A 16,577-nucleotide genomic window follows, 5' to 3' on the forward strand; every position below is an offset into this window, starting at 1 on the left:
GAGCTTTTAAGCTTAAGAGGTTCATACAGATCTTCCCATAAAGTCCTTATTGACCCGATTGTAAAGCTGAGCTGGTACCACAGCAAGAAACCCTCCTTTGATCACAGCAGCCAGACCATGGAGAGGACTTGCTCCTCTTCTGCAAGCATACTCCCATTGCCCAAGTAATAGCAATCTTAGTGAAGCTCGTAGAGAGTTAAGTACATATTGTATTTGCAGGATTAGGCCTCAGTCTTACAGCTATCACAGTTAATAAAGGGAAAAGTAAATAAAACCTGTATGAGTAGTTCTGGGGTTCCTCAAAGCACAGGACTTTCCTGTTCACAGAAGTTCTTATAACCCCTTACAGCAACAACACTCCAAAAGGCTTTTCACATAATGTGAGGACGTCAGCCAGAGAGTGCTGACTGCCAGCCGTTCCCCACGCTATTCTGCCTGGACTATTGGCTTTTGCTCCGACCGACCAAGACATCTTTGACGCAGAGCTCTGGGACGTAGTTTCAAACCAAAGAAAGAGACTGCCCGATGTGCTATGTCTTCAGGAATTCTCCTGCCCTGTTCCCCTGCCCTCACTCTCACCCACCATCACTAACAGGTGAATGAAAGTTAGGAATTATGTTCGTGCGGAACACATCTCATGATGAGCATGCACCACACGCAGTTTGCTCAGGGGCTTAAAAAAAAAAATTATGAGAAACGTGTCGGTACAAAGTGCATCTTTGTACTTTTGGCATGAAATAGACTGAAGCGTGAAAGTCTACTGTGCCATAATTTACAAGTGCCGTTTTTTCAACAAGGCACAAATATGAAAGTTTAGGAGTGTCCCTAGTTTCCTTATCTATTAGGAACAACATGAAACGCAAAGATACATAGGGAATGAAACCACATTGCTACCTTTGGCTCTATAAGAAGGGATTAGAGCAATCTGCAGGGGTTTCTGTGCAAAACTTGGAAGCAGCCTACAACTAACCTGAGTGACTATTTGATGGCACTGTTACCACCCTTGCCTTCTCTTTTCTCCCCTCCCACTGTTCAGCTCATTGCTCGCTTCACTGACTAGCTCTCCAATCTTTCAGTAGATTATTAACTCCTCAATATACTGCACTACACCTCTTCATGCATTTGTCAGTGCTTCCCTGTGGTTGCTACAAAAATAGTGTTATGCGTTGCACACAAGGCAAGAAGACAGGATGTCTTGTGAAACACAAAATGATGCAGTATTTCCAGGAGGAGTACTTGTGCTGCAATACCAACCAGTGCACAGCAGCTAGTGAGCACCTGTGCACAACTACCTTTCAGCTACAACACTGCCTCAAGAACAGCTTCTCGAGAGCAATAAAGGCATCAGGATCTGAAGCAACCGTGAGGGAAGCGAATCACAGAAACCAAACACCTGTTAGGACTCCCATGTCTCAGAACAGCATTTGACATCAAGGAACTGTCTTCTCAGTATCAGAACGACCAGCCATTTTTTACTTTATTAAAGTGTTTTTTACTGAAGACCTTTATTAAAGGTCCCAGTGCATTTTCACACCCTGCACAGTGAATGGGTGACATGTACTCAGAGCCAGCTACTGGAAGCCTGCACACTGCTCACAGAGCCAACTCTAACACAAAGTTACGGAGACGGTTTTGCATCAGAGCTGCCTTAGCTTTGCACGAATGGACTATAATTACAGTGAAGAAGAAACAGTGCAGCAGCAGTGCCCTGCGCAGGCAGGTGGGACGGATGCAGGTGCGTGCTCCTGTTCAGGGCCATGCTGCTGGGGCTGGCAGTATGGACAGCAGGCAGCATGTCCAGCCCCTTTGGAGGAAACACACTCAATAATGGCAACCCCCTGACTCGACAAAGGAGCAGCTCTGGCTGTTTCAGATGACTTGTCAGTCTTGCTCTTGAACTGCACCACACTGCATTACACTTACATACTGATAGGAAGACCATTATTGGTCTTCCAACTCCACCTGTATCTGAAGCTTTTATCTTTACTGCTCCACGGCATATCCCAAAATACACCACTTTTAGTGACTACAACATCCACTGACAGAACAGAAACAGAATGACATTCTTTCCCCACACGCTAGTTTAATGCATGCAAAATATAAGCAACCACAGAGACTGATTATTTAAGAGCACCTACCTTCAAAATTTCTTCAATGGAGTGGACATCACTGGGGAAGGTTTGCTACAACAAAAAAAGAGGGAAGCAGCATGAGTTTGTTTTGTTTTTACCAACTGACATGAGACACAGATGCACTCATTAAACACTGGCTTACCAACAGTTCTATAAATTTCATGAAAGCCCATTAACAATAAAATCCTAGTAAGAATTAAAGGCCCCATCAGAAGGCCAGTTAATAATGCACTTCTACAAAGCCTGTTCTTTTCAAGTCTTTAGTAGAAGATACATTCTAAGAAAGATTAGAAAGAAGGAAAGTGAAACAGCTCATTCAACAGTGGTGCTCGTTCAGCTGGCAGGATTCCTCTTGTTTCATGGCTCACGTTCTTCTACGAACTCATGTGCTTTCAGCAGAAAAAGAAGCCAGTACAAAGCCCTAAGCTTGGAGAGGGCAAAGCAGAGGTGGTTTTAAGTGGAGGAATCACACACCAGACCCTTGAATGCCAGCTCTTGGGCTCGTGGGAACATCAACTGATAGTAAAAAATAGAAAAGCATACAATTGTAACTTGCGCAGTTCAGAACAAAACCTTGAACGTACTGCTGAGTAGGAACAACATGGTGATTTCTGGAAAAGTCTGCAGATGACCTCGATCAAGGGACTGCCCCTGTACTTCCCCCACCCGTTTCACTGGAGCCCAGGCAGTGACCACCACATACGTGCCCACCTGGCATGGGCCAGGACTCCCGAGCGCAAGTGTGATGAGGACCTCTGAAAGGAGGCCATCTCTTTGCTGGTGCCCTGGCACTCCAGCAGTGCCACCTGAAGGGAACCAGGCAACAGCCGCAGCAGCGCCCACAGCTGCCTTCAACCAGGCTCCCGAGCCCAGGCACAACAAAGCTCTGGGGAAGAGCACAAAACGAAGGCAATGCTGGTATTTGCCAGTTATATAACAAACAGCAGACATTGCAGCCTGTGCAAACACATAAATCTGCTTTTAATGTATCAGCAAAACCACTGAGCGGCTCCTGGCAGGACACCCTCCTGCACACGTGCGACACCACGCATCAGCAGTGTGGGTACCGCTGGGCAAGGCGCAGGGGCTGGGACAAGCACAGTGAACGCCTCCTGCTCCTCAGGCACGTGGGGACGAGAGTAACTGCACAGCCAGGGCGAGCGGCGATGCCCCCTGACAGAACCCACCTGCCCCATGCCCAGGCTGTGCCTGGTGGGAGAGGACGCAGCAGCAGGGCCCTCCTTCCCATGCCCCTGGCAGAATTAGGTGCTGGGGATGCTCTGCAGCAGGACCTGCACTGTTTCCACGCTCTGACTCGCCACCTGGCCACAGGGAACACCACTTCACTTCGATGGATCGGCTTATCTACTAGCAACGCATGTGTTTTGAAAGCACATGTCGTTTACACATCCTTTCCCAACCATTCCTATCAAAGGAAATCGGAATGAAAAATAACCAAAGGGCTGAGTAGTTAAAATGAGCAAAGTGCATCCAAGACCAGCTTCTTGCCTATAAACAAGAGATTCAATGGAAATGTTCAGCAATCAGCATAACCGCTGAAAAGGGAAAGGCCACTGAGACGATCCTTGTGTTAAAGGAAGAGGGTAGCGAGCTACAGTGCCCCATCTTACCTTACCTTACCCATCTTCCCCAGATCAAGGTAAACAGCAGAGCAAGCAAACACTTTAATCAAGTCAAAAAGTGTCATCCTTCACACTCTCACAGAAAGGTCACTCATCTGTTTCCCATATGCTGCACTATTTGCATTGGAGGGACGAGAGCAGGTGAGGAATCTTCTCTTTTCCCTGCAACCTCATTTGTCTATGTCTACAAAAGGCTCTCATTGAGGCAGCGCTCATTTGACAAAGATTTGACTTCTCTTCAGAAAATCATGCACGGATAGCTGCATCTGACCTTACTCACCTCGAGACAAACAGAAGCTGAGGCACGGCCAGATAAGTCACACGAATGAAGGCAAGGGGCTGGGATCTTGCTTGCAGAAGCCCCCCACAGCAGGCAGGAGGAGGGGAAAGGGAGAGCAAACAGCAGGGAACTTCTACCACACAGCAAGAGATCGGGAAGCTTCAGAACTCACAGTGCCAAAACGCAATCTCTCTTTTCCCCTTTTTCTTCCCAGCAAGCTTAACTTGATAGCTCAAACACCTAATTTACTTCTTAATTTAATAAGTGGTGAACAGCAGGCACAGAAAAGCAGCGTTCAACCAGCAGATTACTGCAGAAAGCTCCTGCGATATCCCATGAGAGCACCACAGTAAAAAACCTTCCCACAAAACATAACGAATCAAGATCCCACCTGGACAAAGTATTCAAAAACCTCTCTCTACAATGGATCAATTGCAACAAATCAAAATCCGTTTGCTTCTCCCATTCCAGAAACTTGAGTTTTATAAAGTGATAACTGATGACAAAAGTGGAATTCAATTAACTTGCGAATCAGAGAATATCTGCAACAGCCAGTTTGGACCTCTCTTATCCTTGCCAAACAACTCACAGCCCTTCCTGAAGTTCTTTCAGATAAGCCTGAAGAGGCTTTGAAATTGATACAGGTTTACATACAATGAGTATTCATAGTGCAATTGCCAGGAGGATTTATCATAAGCCCGAAGGGCACTGTTCAGTGACTGTCTGCTGTTCTTCACAGGTCCGGTGGCTTAGCAGAAACCACTTTCTTCTTCGCAGCACAAAATTTAAAGGAAAGCAAACGCACGCCTGCACAAGTACTGCAGAAGTCTGCAGCGGCAGCACAAGGACCTCTATTGTTTTTAAAGGACACAAGTATCCCCAAAATACGTGCAGCTCTGGAGGTACAGAACATAAGGTTTACTTTTGTCAGGATTGCTTTCAGCTTTGCCCAGCAGTTTATTCCCACAGCCACTGAGTTAGGACACGCTAGGAAGCCCATGCCCCTACTAGAGTCTCTCCCTGAAGAGGACAGGTTTTCAGCCATCTTTAGTCTCTGTTCTGCCATCCTGCGGCACCCTAAGACTGAAAAACTGAATGACGCTTTCACCAGCAGGAAAGTGTGCAATAGGCAAACAAAACTGCTGCCCACAAATGGACTTGCAACACCCATATCAAATACACGGTGAAACGTTTGCTCGAGAGATTAAAATCACAGACTGTTCAGGACACGCACAGAAAATTTCTTTTCAGTGCCAAAACCACAACAAAACTGGTCAGGGCCATTTGACTGCACCAGGGAGCCCTCCTGTCTCTTGGGTAGGTGTGCAACTGTCATTTCTACCGTAAGTTGCCACTGCAGCCCATCAGTCCTTGTGCCCCAAACCCGCTGGCCCTGGAGAGGACGGGCGTGCACCCTTTCACTCTGTCCCAGCTGCAGTGACTCTTACAAAGCTAACCGTCCAGCGCCTGAAGGAGTTGGGCTTTTCTGCACCCTGAGTAATGTTTTGCCCCCCTCCTCCTTTTTTTTTTTTTTTTTTTTTCCCTATAAGTCACATGTCAGCTGTATTTCAGCCTGTAAACTACCATTAAACCACAACTGCCACCCAGCAGCAAGGGCTGTCCTTGCCACTTTGAAGAGAAGAGTTTAAGGAGAAATACAACGTTGGTCAAAGAAGAAGAGTTAAAAAGCCATAAAGCCAAAGAAATACTGAAACGAGATCAGCTCCACTGAGGACTGTGGGCATAGAAGATCAAATATTACATGTTGCTGTCTATCCCCGCTAGCAGTTTGACAGCCTTTACAGGGAACAGTACATCGTACTCCCCACAGACAACTCGATTTAAGCCCTGTGCATATTTGCTGGCTGACACTGACATCTGCACAATCTCCAGCTAGGATTTCCTCATGCCACCTTCATACTCACTGTCGGTTTGGGAATGATGCAGATGCCTCCAAGTGCCACTCACAAAACGTTTTGACGGCCAAGGCCAAGCGCAATCACGGGACATCCAGAACCGTTGAGTCCCTGGGTTTTTGTTTTCGTTTTGCTTTTTAATGCCAACATTCCTACCCAAACTGATGCTGCGCTTCAATAACAGGTCTGCAGGGCAGCATGCTTCTCCATTTACCATCTCCTCTAGCAGAAGCACCACCAGAGCCAGCCGCACATGTCCAGCTGCAAGCAGGTACTCACATCTGACCTAAGACTCCAGCCCAGTTCCTCCACTGATGCAGGCCCGCAGACTCTGGAGAGGCTAAATAAATGGATGTAACTTGGAAAGAAATCTCGTTCAGAAAGACAGAAAACTACTTTAAGACAGCAGGCTGAAGAAACTGCCGCCTTTGTAATTTGCAGCGCTTATCCACAAAAATCCGAGGGAACAGCTAGACACAGACCTTAACATGGTTCATGCCCTTTACATGACCAATAATTTAAGGGGCAAATTGAAAATTATTCTCAAACAATAACTTATGATGGGAGCAGAATCTGGACTGATGAATTTCCATAATAAGTTTTGCAAGGCTAATTTAACAGATGACTTCCTTACTTGCAAGCTTAAAAAGCAAAGAGAAGGGGTTTAAAAAGGTCATAAAGACTTTTTTCAGGTATCTTTTTGATGAGGATTCACGACTTAATTGGCATAACAGATGTTTCACAATGTCAAGGATAAGTTTGGTTTTAAGGTTTTTGGGCCAAAAAGCTAGATAAACAAAGTCAAAGCCATTAAATAAATTTTGACTACAGAAAAACGCAGAGACTACTCTTAATAAGACTTCTAAGCCTCTCAGTCACTAAAGAACAAGCAACATGCTCTTAAAACGGTGAGACGCTGCCACATTCTCTCCTTTTTATAATTTTTGCAATAGATATGTTTTTCCAGTTCACCAACCCGCACAACTGGATCATGAAGGCCAAGTAATGTTTTTGCAAAGACCTATCATCTCAAAGTTAAGACAGTGCTACAAGGCAATATGCCTGAAGTACTCTTAGGTACAACTGAAGTTGTCTGAAAAGGACTTCACTCAAACCTTTTTGTTCAATGTAACTTCAACGTAACAGCTCAGACCAGCATGACCTAAATCCCACATCCACCCTCTCCCCACCTTGGTAGTTGCACAAAAAAAAATCACCCACTTCCTTTTTCCTCACTACTAATGACCTCAGCCAAGAAGAAATCTCTACCTGCGGAAGCTTAAATAAAAAAAGAAAAAAAGATGTACCATATATTTTGAGTTTTTTTGGGGGGGAGCTGTTTTATTTTGATTCAGGGTTTTTTTGACAAAGAAGTTGTGTGCTTCCATTTAACATCTACTGTAGGTACAACACTTTGGAAACCTCTGATAATGCAAGTGCATTGCCCAGATAATGAAGTGGGGAAGGACACACAATTCAGAGTCATTTCAGGCAGCACTGCTATACTCATCTTCCTTCTGGGAAAATGCAGTTGAGGAAGTTACTTCAGAGAGATTAATAGATGAATTCCTACAGATTCCAGCAACTCTCTTTCTGCTCACTTACATGCACGCAGCACAACGTAATAATGTATTCAGAAACCAATGTATGGTTACAGGAAACAAATATATATATATAAATACCACATGCTTGGGTGACAAATTTTAATGCAGTTTCTTTACCAGAATAATAAAGACATTAATGCTTTCACTTTATCAGCACACAAAAACTCAAAGACCTGCAGGAATTACCATCTACCTGATAACTTCACAGAATCACACAGAATCACAGAATTATCGGAGTTGGAAGGGAACTCTAGAGATCATCTAGTCCAACTCCCCTGCTAAAGCAGGATTGCCTAGAGCACATTACTCAGGACTGCATCCAGGCGCGTCTTGAAAATCTCCAGAGAAGGGGACTCCACAGCCTCCCTGGGCAGCCTGTGCCAGTGCTCTGTCACCCTCACTGTAAAGAAGTGTTTCCGTGTATTTGAACGGAACTTCCTGTGTTCTAACTTGTGCCCATTGCCCCTCGTCCTGTCACTTGGAACCAATGAAAAGAGCCTGGCTCCATCCTCCTTCAACCCACCCTTTCGATACTTGTATGCCATAATAAGGTCTCCCCTCAGCCTTCTCTTCTCCAGGCTAAAGAGTCCCAGCTCTCTCAGCCTTTCCTCATACGGGAGATGCTTCAAGCCCTTAATCATCTTAGTTGCCCTTCGCTGGACTCGCTCCAGCAGTTCCCTGTCCCTCTTGAACTGGGGAGCCCAAAACTGGACACAGTATTCCAGTTGTGGCCTCACCAGTGCAGAGTACAGGGGGAGAATGACCTCCCTCGACCTACTGGCCACACTCTTCCCTATGCAGCCCAGGATTCCATTGGCCTTTTTGGCGACAAGGGCACATTGCTGGGCCATGGATAATTTACTGTCTACCACAACCCCCAGATCCTTCTCCTCCAAGCTACTTCCCAGCAGGTCCGCCCCTAACCTGTACTGGTGCCTAGCATTCTTCCTCCCCAGGTGCAGGACCTTGCACTTGGTTTTGTTGAACCTCATTAGGTTCTTCTCTGCCCAGCTCTCCAGCCTGTCCAGGTCACGCTGGATGGCAGCACGGCCCTCTGGGGTGTCAGCCACCCCACCCAGTTTGGTATCATCAGCAAACTTGCTGAGGATACACTCTGTCCCCTCATCCAGGTCATTAATGAATATATTGAACAAAATTGGACCGAGTATTGACCCCTGGGGGACACCACTGGTTACAGGCCTCCAACTAGACTCTGTGCCGCTGATCACAACCCTCTGAGTTCTGTCCCGCAGCCAACTCTCAATCCACCTCACTGTCACCTCATCTAGCCCATACTTCCTCAGCTTCCTAATGAGGATGTCATGGGAGACAGTGTCAAAAGCCTTGCTAAAGTCAAGGTAGATGACATCCACGACTTTCCCCTCATCCAGCCAACCAGTTATAACATCATAGAAAGCTATCAGATTGGTCAAGCATGATTTACCCTTGGTAAATCCATGTTGACCACTTCCAATAACTTCCTGTTCCTCCATGTGTTTGGAGATGACATCCAGAATGAGTCGCTCCATTACCTTCCCAGGGACAGAGGTTAGACTAACTGGTCTGTAGTTCCCTGGGTCCTCCTTCTTGCCTTTTTGGAAGATTGGAGTGACGTCAGCCTTCCTCCAGTCCTCAGGCACCTCTCCTGTTCTCCATGACCGTTCAAAGATGATGGAGAGTGGTCTAGCAATAACATCCGCCAGCTCTCTCAGCACTCGCGGATGCATGCCATCAGGGCCCATGGACTTGTGAATGTCCAGCTTGGCCAAGTGGTCTCTGACACGGTCCTCCTCAACTGAGGGAAAATCTTCCTCTCTCCAGACCTTCCCCTTTGCCTTCAGAGTGTGGGATTCATGAGGGACAGCTTTAGCAGTGAAGACCGAAGAAAAGAAGGCATTCAGTAACTCTGCCTTCTCTGCATCCTCCACCACTAGGGCACCTGTCTCATTCACCAGTGGGCCTACATTTTCCCTAGTCTTCCTTTTTCTATTGATATACTCAAAGAATCTCTTCTTATTGTCTTTAACTGCAGTGGCCAAGCTGAGTTCTGATTGAGCTTTGGCCCTTCTCATTTTCCCCCTACATAGCTTTGTTATATCTTGATAGTCCTCATAAGTTGCCAACCCCCTTTTCCAGAGAATGTAAACTTTCCTTTTTTTCCTGAAGTCCAGCCAAAGTTCTCTATTTAGCCAGGCTGCTCGTCTTCCCCTTCTGCTCGTTTTTCAAGACAAGGGGATGGCCTTCTCCTGCGCTTTTAAGAGCACCTGCTTGAAGTATGCCCAGCCTTCCTGGGCACCTTTGCTCTTCAAAACTGCCTCCCAAGGGACACTCTCGACCATGCTCCTAAACAGGCTAAAGTCTGCCCTTCAGAAATCCAAGGTGGCAGTTCTGCTGGCTCCCCGCCTTACGTGATCAAGAATTGAAAATTCTATCATTTCGTGATCACTCTGCCCAAGGCGACCTCCAACCTTTACATCCCCCACAAGACCTTCTCTGTTAACAAACAGTAGGTCCAGTAGTGCACTTCCCCTAGTTGGTTCCTTCACCAGCTGTGTTAGGAAGTTGTCTTCCACACACTCCAGGAACCTCCATGACTGTTCCCTCTCTGCTGCATAGTATTTCCAGCAGACATCTGGGAAGTTGAAGTCCCCCACGAGAATAAGGGCAGATGATCGTGAGACCTCTGCCAGCTGCTTATAGAATACTTCATCGGCTTCTACATCCTGATTAGGAGGTCTATAACAAACTCCCATCACGATGTCTGCCTTATTGGCCTTCCCCTTAATTCTTATCCATACACACTCAGTGTTGTCATCCACACTGTTAAGTTCCAGACATTCAAAACTGCCTCTAACATAGAGGGCCACCCCACCACCTCTCCTTCCTTGCCTGTCCTTTTTGAAGAGTTGGTAGCCATCAATTACAGCACTCCACCTGTGCATGTCCTCCCACCACGTTTCTGTGATGGCAACTATATCATAGTTTCCTTGCTGTACAATGGCCTCCAGCTCCTCCTGTTTATTTCCCATGCTGCGTGCATTAGTATAGATGCACTTCAGCTGGGCTAATTGTCCTGCCACTTCCTTGGGTGGACAAGCCCTAATTCACACCTGATCATACTCAGACACTACTGTAGCTACCAAATTATCACTACCCCTCATGTCTTTGCTGTCACACAATTCACCATCCCCCACCATCACTGGGACAGGCTGCAAGACCTTGCTAACACTTTTACCCAGAAGCACTGGTACGCTTCTCCCAGGCACCACTTCTGTAATCCTGGTCTCATCCCCATCCCCATCCCCCTTCAAACCTAGTTTAAAGCCCTATAGATGAGCCCTGCTAGCTCTTGTCCCAGGATCTTTCTTCCCCTTCGGGTTAGGCTTACCGCAGCTGACCAGATAAAGAATATTTTGCTTTGCTCTACAGCGCCATGCTTCCTCAGGGGAAGTTAAATGTTCATCTCCTGTACTATAGTGCATTCAATCACATGAAAAGCAGCTTTCCTTATGCTGAAGAAGGTGAAAAGAAGTGGAATGAACAGTTAAAGCACCTACTAGAAATTTGGCTGGGAAAGCTTTTGTGTCATTCCCTCCCCATGCGTACTAGGGTAGCACACACACTGCTGATCTGACTATGCCATGGGTTTTACCCTTGCCCATTAGAAGTCAAAAAACCCAGCCACTGAAGGATTAAGTACTACTTCGATCCTGAGCTGAAAAGGACTTCAGGATTGGGGCCAATATAATTTCAAGCATCTACACAAACATCAGAAGCCCTAGAAGTCATATGAGAAACTAGTCTGCCTTTATTACAACAGGCTTTCAAAAATGCACAGGTGCACATACCCGCAAAAGAAGAGAGGGAGCTCTTAATTTAGAAAACAATTTAAAATCTGCACAGGCGCTCAATTCAAGCTGCATAGTAACTGTGTGATGAAACTCTCAGAAATACCTCCAAGTCCTCTCTTCATGAGCAATTCCAAAAAAATCACGCGCTTTCATGAGCACAAAGCTCTACTCGTGCCCCCAGCCTTGCACAGGTCTGTTAAACATGCTAAAGAGAGATGAACGAGGAAATCAAGATAGTAAGAATCACTCGAAACCTGACTAAACTGCTTGAGAAACCACTTGGTACACAAATGAGATGCCCCACTGGCCATGATAATATGTGGGCCAGACACCCAGCCGTCAACTAGCAGCAGTGAGGTGCCCCAACCAGGGAGTAACAGAAGAAAGGGACAGCATAAACCCTCCTTCCCTGCTGACACAGTTACACCCCGCTAGAGTGCCACAGCAGGAGGGACAAGCAGTCTGCTCCTCGGTCTCAGCACGACGGTTAGAGGGGAAAGGGGAAAACAAGAAAGACATTGAAAGGATCCTTGCAAAAGCCCAGCTTTCTCCTCTCTGGCACAACGCAGTCAACACTGGCCAAAGCTGGGAAACTAAAAAACTGGGCATCTTTTTAAAAATAAGGTCTTGCCACAGAAACTACAAGGAATAAGCAGTGGGGTTTTTAGTAATGAAGATGAGGTTGAAGAGCTTCTAAGGTTACTTCTTTTTTTAAAAGGTATTCCATTAAAAATTACAGCACACATTTTTATCCCGCTCTGCCGTATGTGCCAAACGGAGCTGAAGGACTGTACAGCGCTCATGCGTAGAAGTCAGGGGCTGAAGCTTTCTCCCTGTTTTTGAAACGGCTTTCCTCATCAGGAAGCTGTGGCAGAATAGGTTCAAGCAGGCTGTCAAAAAAATCGTCTCCAAGAGAGAGGTGGCAATGCATTCTTTCAGAAGTCACTGAGTGGCACCACTGAGATGCGTGGACTCAAACAAGGCCAGAGGCAGTAGCAGCGTATAGACTGCGCAAAGATGAGGACAGGAGGTCTGGAAGCAGATATTAACTGGAACGGATGTGGGCTGCCTTTCAGGCAAGCATTAAGGTGTTGCAGACCTTTCTATTCCTTCTCATCTCAGTAATTTCCACATGACTGCTTATTTCTGCTTATTTTCATGCCTCTGCTGTCACAGCCCATTTAGAGGTGCCCCTCTGACATCCTGTGCACAAACAAGCCCCGTGCTTCTTCATCTCCTTCATGTCAGGTGAAACTGGTGCCTGTAGACACCCGGGCAGCGTAGGTGAAAAACAGCTACAGCATGCGTGCGCTTCATATATGCTGCCTGGTATCTCCTAATCAAAATGGATTTGCAATGTGTGTGTGTAGCTCAAGTATGCCAGATATTGCTCTCTGCCCGATTTCCGACTGAATTATTAGCGCCGAGAAAACCCGAGTAGCAGTGCAGCAAGGATAAGAAAAGCCAATTATGAGTTCCAGGCCCTTCTTGTGTTGTCAGTTTTCTTTGTTTTCTAATAAGAGCTTTGCCACTGCAACTATCAGCAGAGAAGGTCACCTGTTCATGCTAAAAAAAAGCCCACGTTTATAGCTGCTTCCCATTTAATACGGTATTTTAATATAAATATTTAGTTTTAATTTTGTTTTTTCTTGTCAACTGCATGAGCTTTTGCCACTTGAATGCAATGAAGATTACAAAACTGCGTATACGTGAAGGGTTAGTTTGAAAACAACATGCAGGACAAAGTCAGACCAAAACCTACCATCTTGTCCTCACTTCACCCATACATGCTTAACCAGCTCAGAGCAGGACAAGATCTTGCATATTAGATGTACTCTCCTACTCGCACACAAGTCACGCTAGGGATAGCACACTAACTTACTCTTCAAAGCAACTTTCCACCTGCAGTTTTGTGTAGTTAAAAATCTGCCCTCTCCATACCAGAGATAGATGTGGGATGCACACGCACACAAAGCACGTTTCCAAAATGACCCAGCCAACAAAAGATACAATGTGTATTCTAACCCAGCCTCTACTAATCTTGACTATGGATGCAATAATGTTCTGCTGTGTATTGAAAAAAGCTGCCAAAATTTGAAGCTCAACTTACCTTGCTGATCAAAACAAACACATAAACACACGAATTCATAAAGGTTTTTGCATGCTATCTTGAAGAACACCAGACAAGTGGATTCTCTGCCAAGGATGTTTAAATGTTCCATATCACAAAAGAGATTAAAATACAACTATGATACAGACAGCTCCAATGATCTGAAACCTGGCATACTCCATCCACCTTTACTTAGAGGACAAGTTAACAAAGCTGCTTTCAGGGAAAGCTGAAGTGACAATTTCTAGTTATCTATTCAGGAGAGCGTTTATCAGAACAAATATGAAGGCTGTGCGAATACATTTATGATTAAAATCATTTCTAGTCAGACAGGCACCATCCTGCAAGCATACTAGCAGCATGGGTGGTCGTTAAGCATGTTTTTAAAGATGTTTATATTTTGCTGCAGACACGCTGCACTTGTTCAACAGATCTCTTTCTTTCATGCGCTGACTAATTCTCAGAAGTGTCTGATGCATGGGGAACCCTTTCTTAAGAGGGCAAACACAAGTTTTTTCCAACTCAACCAGCTAAAGGTTTATTTTGCAGATTAGACAGGCTTCCTAACAATCCTTCTAACAGTACCCACTCAATTTGGCAAAATTTTCTTACTATGAGTAACAATTGTTAAGATATGCTAAAGAAAAAAAAAAGTGGGGATGGGGGGGGAACAGAAATGCAACCCAAGATTAATTAGATAGTAAAGCTAACAACATTATCATGCCTGTGAGCTTTACATTTTGATTCATCTTGTAGGTCCTCAGCCAGCATTAAGCATGAGCCTCACAGAAAACAATATTTGTTGTAGCAGCAGTGAATCTCAGATAGAAGACACAAAAGGAAGTGCTATAAAGTAACCCCAGCTAATAATAGTAGCCTTGAGCCAAAAAAATGAGCCCCACAAGTCTTTGGGGCAGGTGAGCGAGTCAGCAGCCAGCAGAGTCACTGAAAGCAGGTCTCGCCGCTGCTTTTGAGCTTTTTGCCTTGAGTGGGAGCCAGGGAGGAGAAAGGAAGACAAAGCAAAAATAATTTTGAAGCAGAAACAGCTCTGAGGCTCAAGCGTGAGGTCTGACGGCACATGGAAGGCAATGAACCCCCCGTGGCTGCCAGAACAAGTGATTGCATGGTCCCTGGCCACGTACACCTCTCTGCTGCCCTTCCCTTACCTTGGCACTGGCCTGAGCCTGCACTGAGACAGTCCAGGACTTAACCTGGCAGACAATCATTCCCTTTCTGTTGATTCAGCTCCTTTGATCACCTGGCCACCGCACCAGATGAACACCGGAACTGGTGCAGCTGAAGGAGAAGGAGAATGCATTCCCACAAATGCTCAACACACCTGGATGGAACAAAGGTCTTAATTTTACACAGCTTCCAATGTTTGGTAAACCTTTTGGGATCCAGAGCCAACCACCTACGGTCAAATTATCCCCAGAAGCACACAGTTCACAGCTTAACCCTGCTCCTACAGTGGTAAAGCTCCCATGGACTGCGGTGGAAAAAGTGTTACAATTATTTGCATTTTACAAATCTGAAGTGCCTCTTATACTGCACCTGATACTTGCATAACTTGAAAATAATAATTTTTAAAACTTTATGAATGGGGTATTTTAGATTTTCAAAAAGACACAAAGAAAACCTCCAATGCAATCAAAGTATGTTTTGCTACCAGCAAGTTTCGTTTTCCCTAGAAAGCACACAAATGGGCAAGATTGTGTCATGATACTCCATGCATGCACGAACCTAGTTCCAGGCACTGTTTTTGCCTCAGTACTCTGAACTACAGATCGGGGTTTTTTTTAATTGCTTGTAGCTAAAAGATTAGAAACAAAAGAAAGCGATGACTTGGTTTTGAAGTGCAGGACATGCTGGTGAAACTTATTAACCTCAAGAGCTCTCTGGGGCATAAAACCACATTTTTGTTTCCAACCCACAGGTTTTATCAGCAGTCACCCTTCTAATGTAGCACAACTTGTTCAAATCTGGCACCACCAACCACTTAGGTGAACCTGATTTCACCTACCGAGGGAGAAACCAAACAGCTATCGTTTGCTACCATCCCAGCTTCCCCTGCCTGCAGGTGGGTTCCTTGGCTTGTGAGAGCAACCTAAGTCAAAAGCAAATCTTGCACAAACATTACTATTGGTGGAGGATGGAGATCAGTGAAGAGCCCACACACAAGAAGCAGAGATTTTTTCAAGCCAGCTGGCTCCTCTTCACAGCGCTGCGGGGTTGCACAGCCCACAGCACTGGGAACAGTACAGAACAAGCCCCAGGCGCTCCGCACCGCTTCACTAACCGCAGCTCAGGGCATTGTCCCAGCTGCACAGCAAACGGCTCTGCGGGGCAGGCGGCAAAGCAGTCTGCAGGGAAGGCACAGCCCACACTCGGTGCAGGAATGGTGTAGAGAAAATCCTCTGCTATCCCATCTGCAATGCTGTGGGGAGCAGCAGGAGAAACCGATTCAAAGCACACGTGGTTAACCCAAACCACGCATACGTACAAGTCAAAATGATTCAGATACTGAACTTGTAAAAGCGTGTTTTTGCAAGAATATACAAAGGGAAAACATCACTATCACAGCTGCTGCAGAAAAAAAGACCCCTACAAACCACAGGAGAACTGACTACACAGGGTGTCATGTCATGGTTTAACCCCAGCTGGCAGACAGAATCACGCAGCTGCTCGCTCACTCCTGCAGGTTGTGATGGGGGAGAGAATCAGAGGAGTACAAGTGAGAAAAAAAACTCATGGGTTGAGATAAACAGTTTAATAGGTAGAGCAAAAGCCATGCGCTCAAGCAAAGCACAACAAGGAATTAATTCACTACTTCCCATGGGCAGGCAGGCGTTCAGCCATCTTCAGGAAAGCAGAGCTCCATCACACATAACGGTTACTTGGGAAGACAAACGCTATCACTCCAAATGTCTCCCCCTTCCTCCTTCTTCCCCCAGCTTTATATACTGAGCATGACATTGTATGGTATGGAATATCGCCTTGGTCAGTTGGGGTCAGCTGTCCCGGCTGTGTCTCCTCCCAGC

At 45.8% G+C, this 16,577-nt stretch overlaps 1 protein-coding gene across 1 annotated transcript in view; it reads right to left on the bottom strand.

Annotated features, from left to right (window-relative positions):
- The window catches only part of AFF1 (ALF transcription elongation factor 1), a 94,006-nt gene that overhangs the window by 32,145 nt on the left and 45,284 nt on the right, over positions 1 to 16,577 (bottom strand). The window contains exon 4 of the mRNA XM_082481998.1: positions 2,139 to 2,183. Within this exon, the coding sequence (XP_082338124.1) occupies positions 2,139 to 2,183 (45 nt within the window). The remainder of the gene's footprint in view (positions 1 to 2,138; positions 2,184 to 16,577) is intronic.

This window comes from Vanellus vanellus, assembly GCF_965231255.1.
Source record: "Vanellus vanellus genome assembly, chromosome: 4".
Lineage (NCBI taxonomy): Eukaryota > Metazoa > Chordata > Aves > Charadriiformes > Charadriidae > Vanellus > Vanellus vanellus.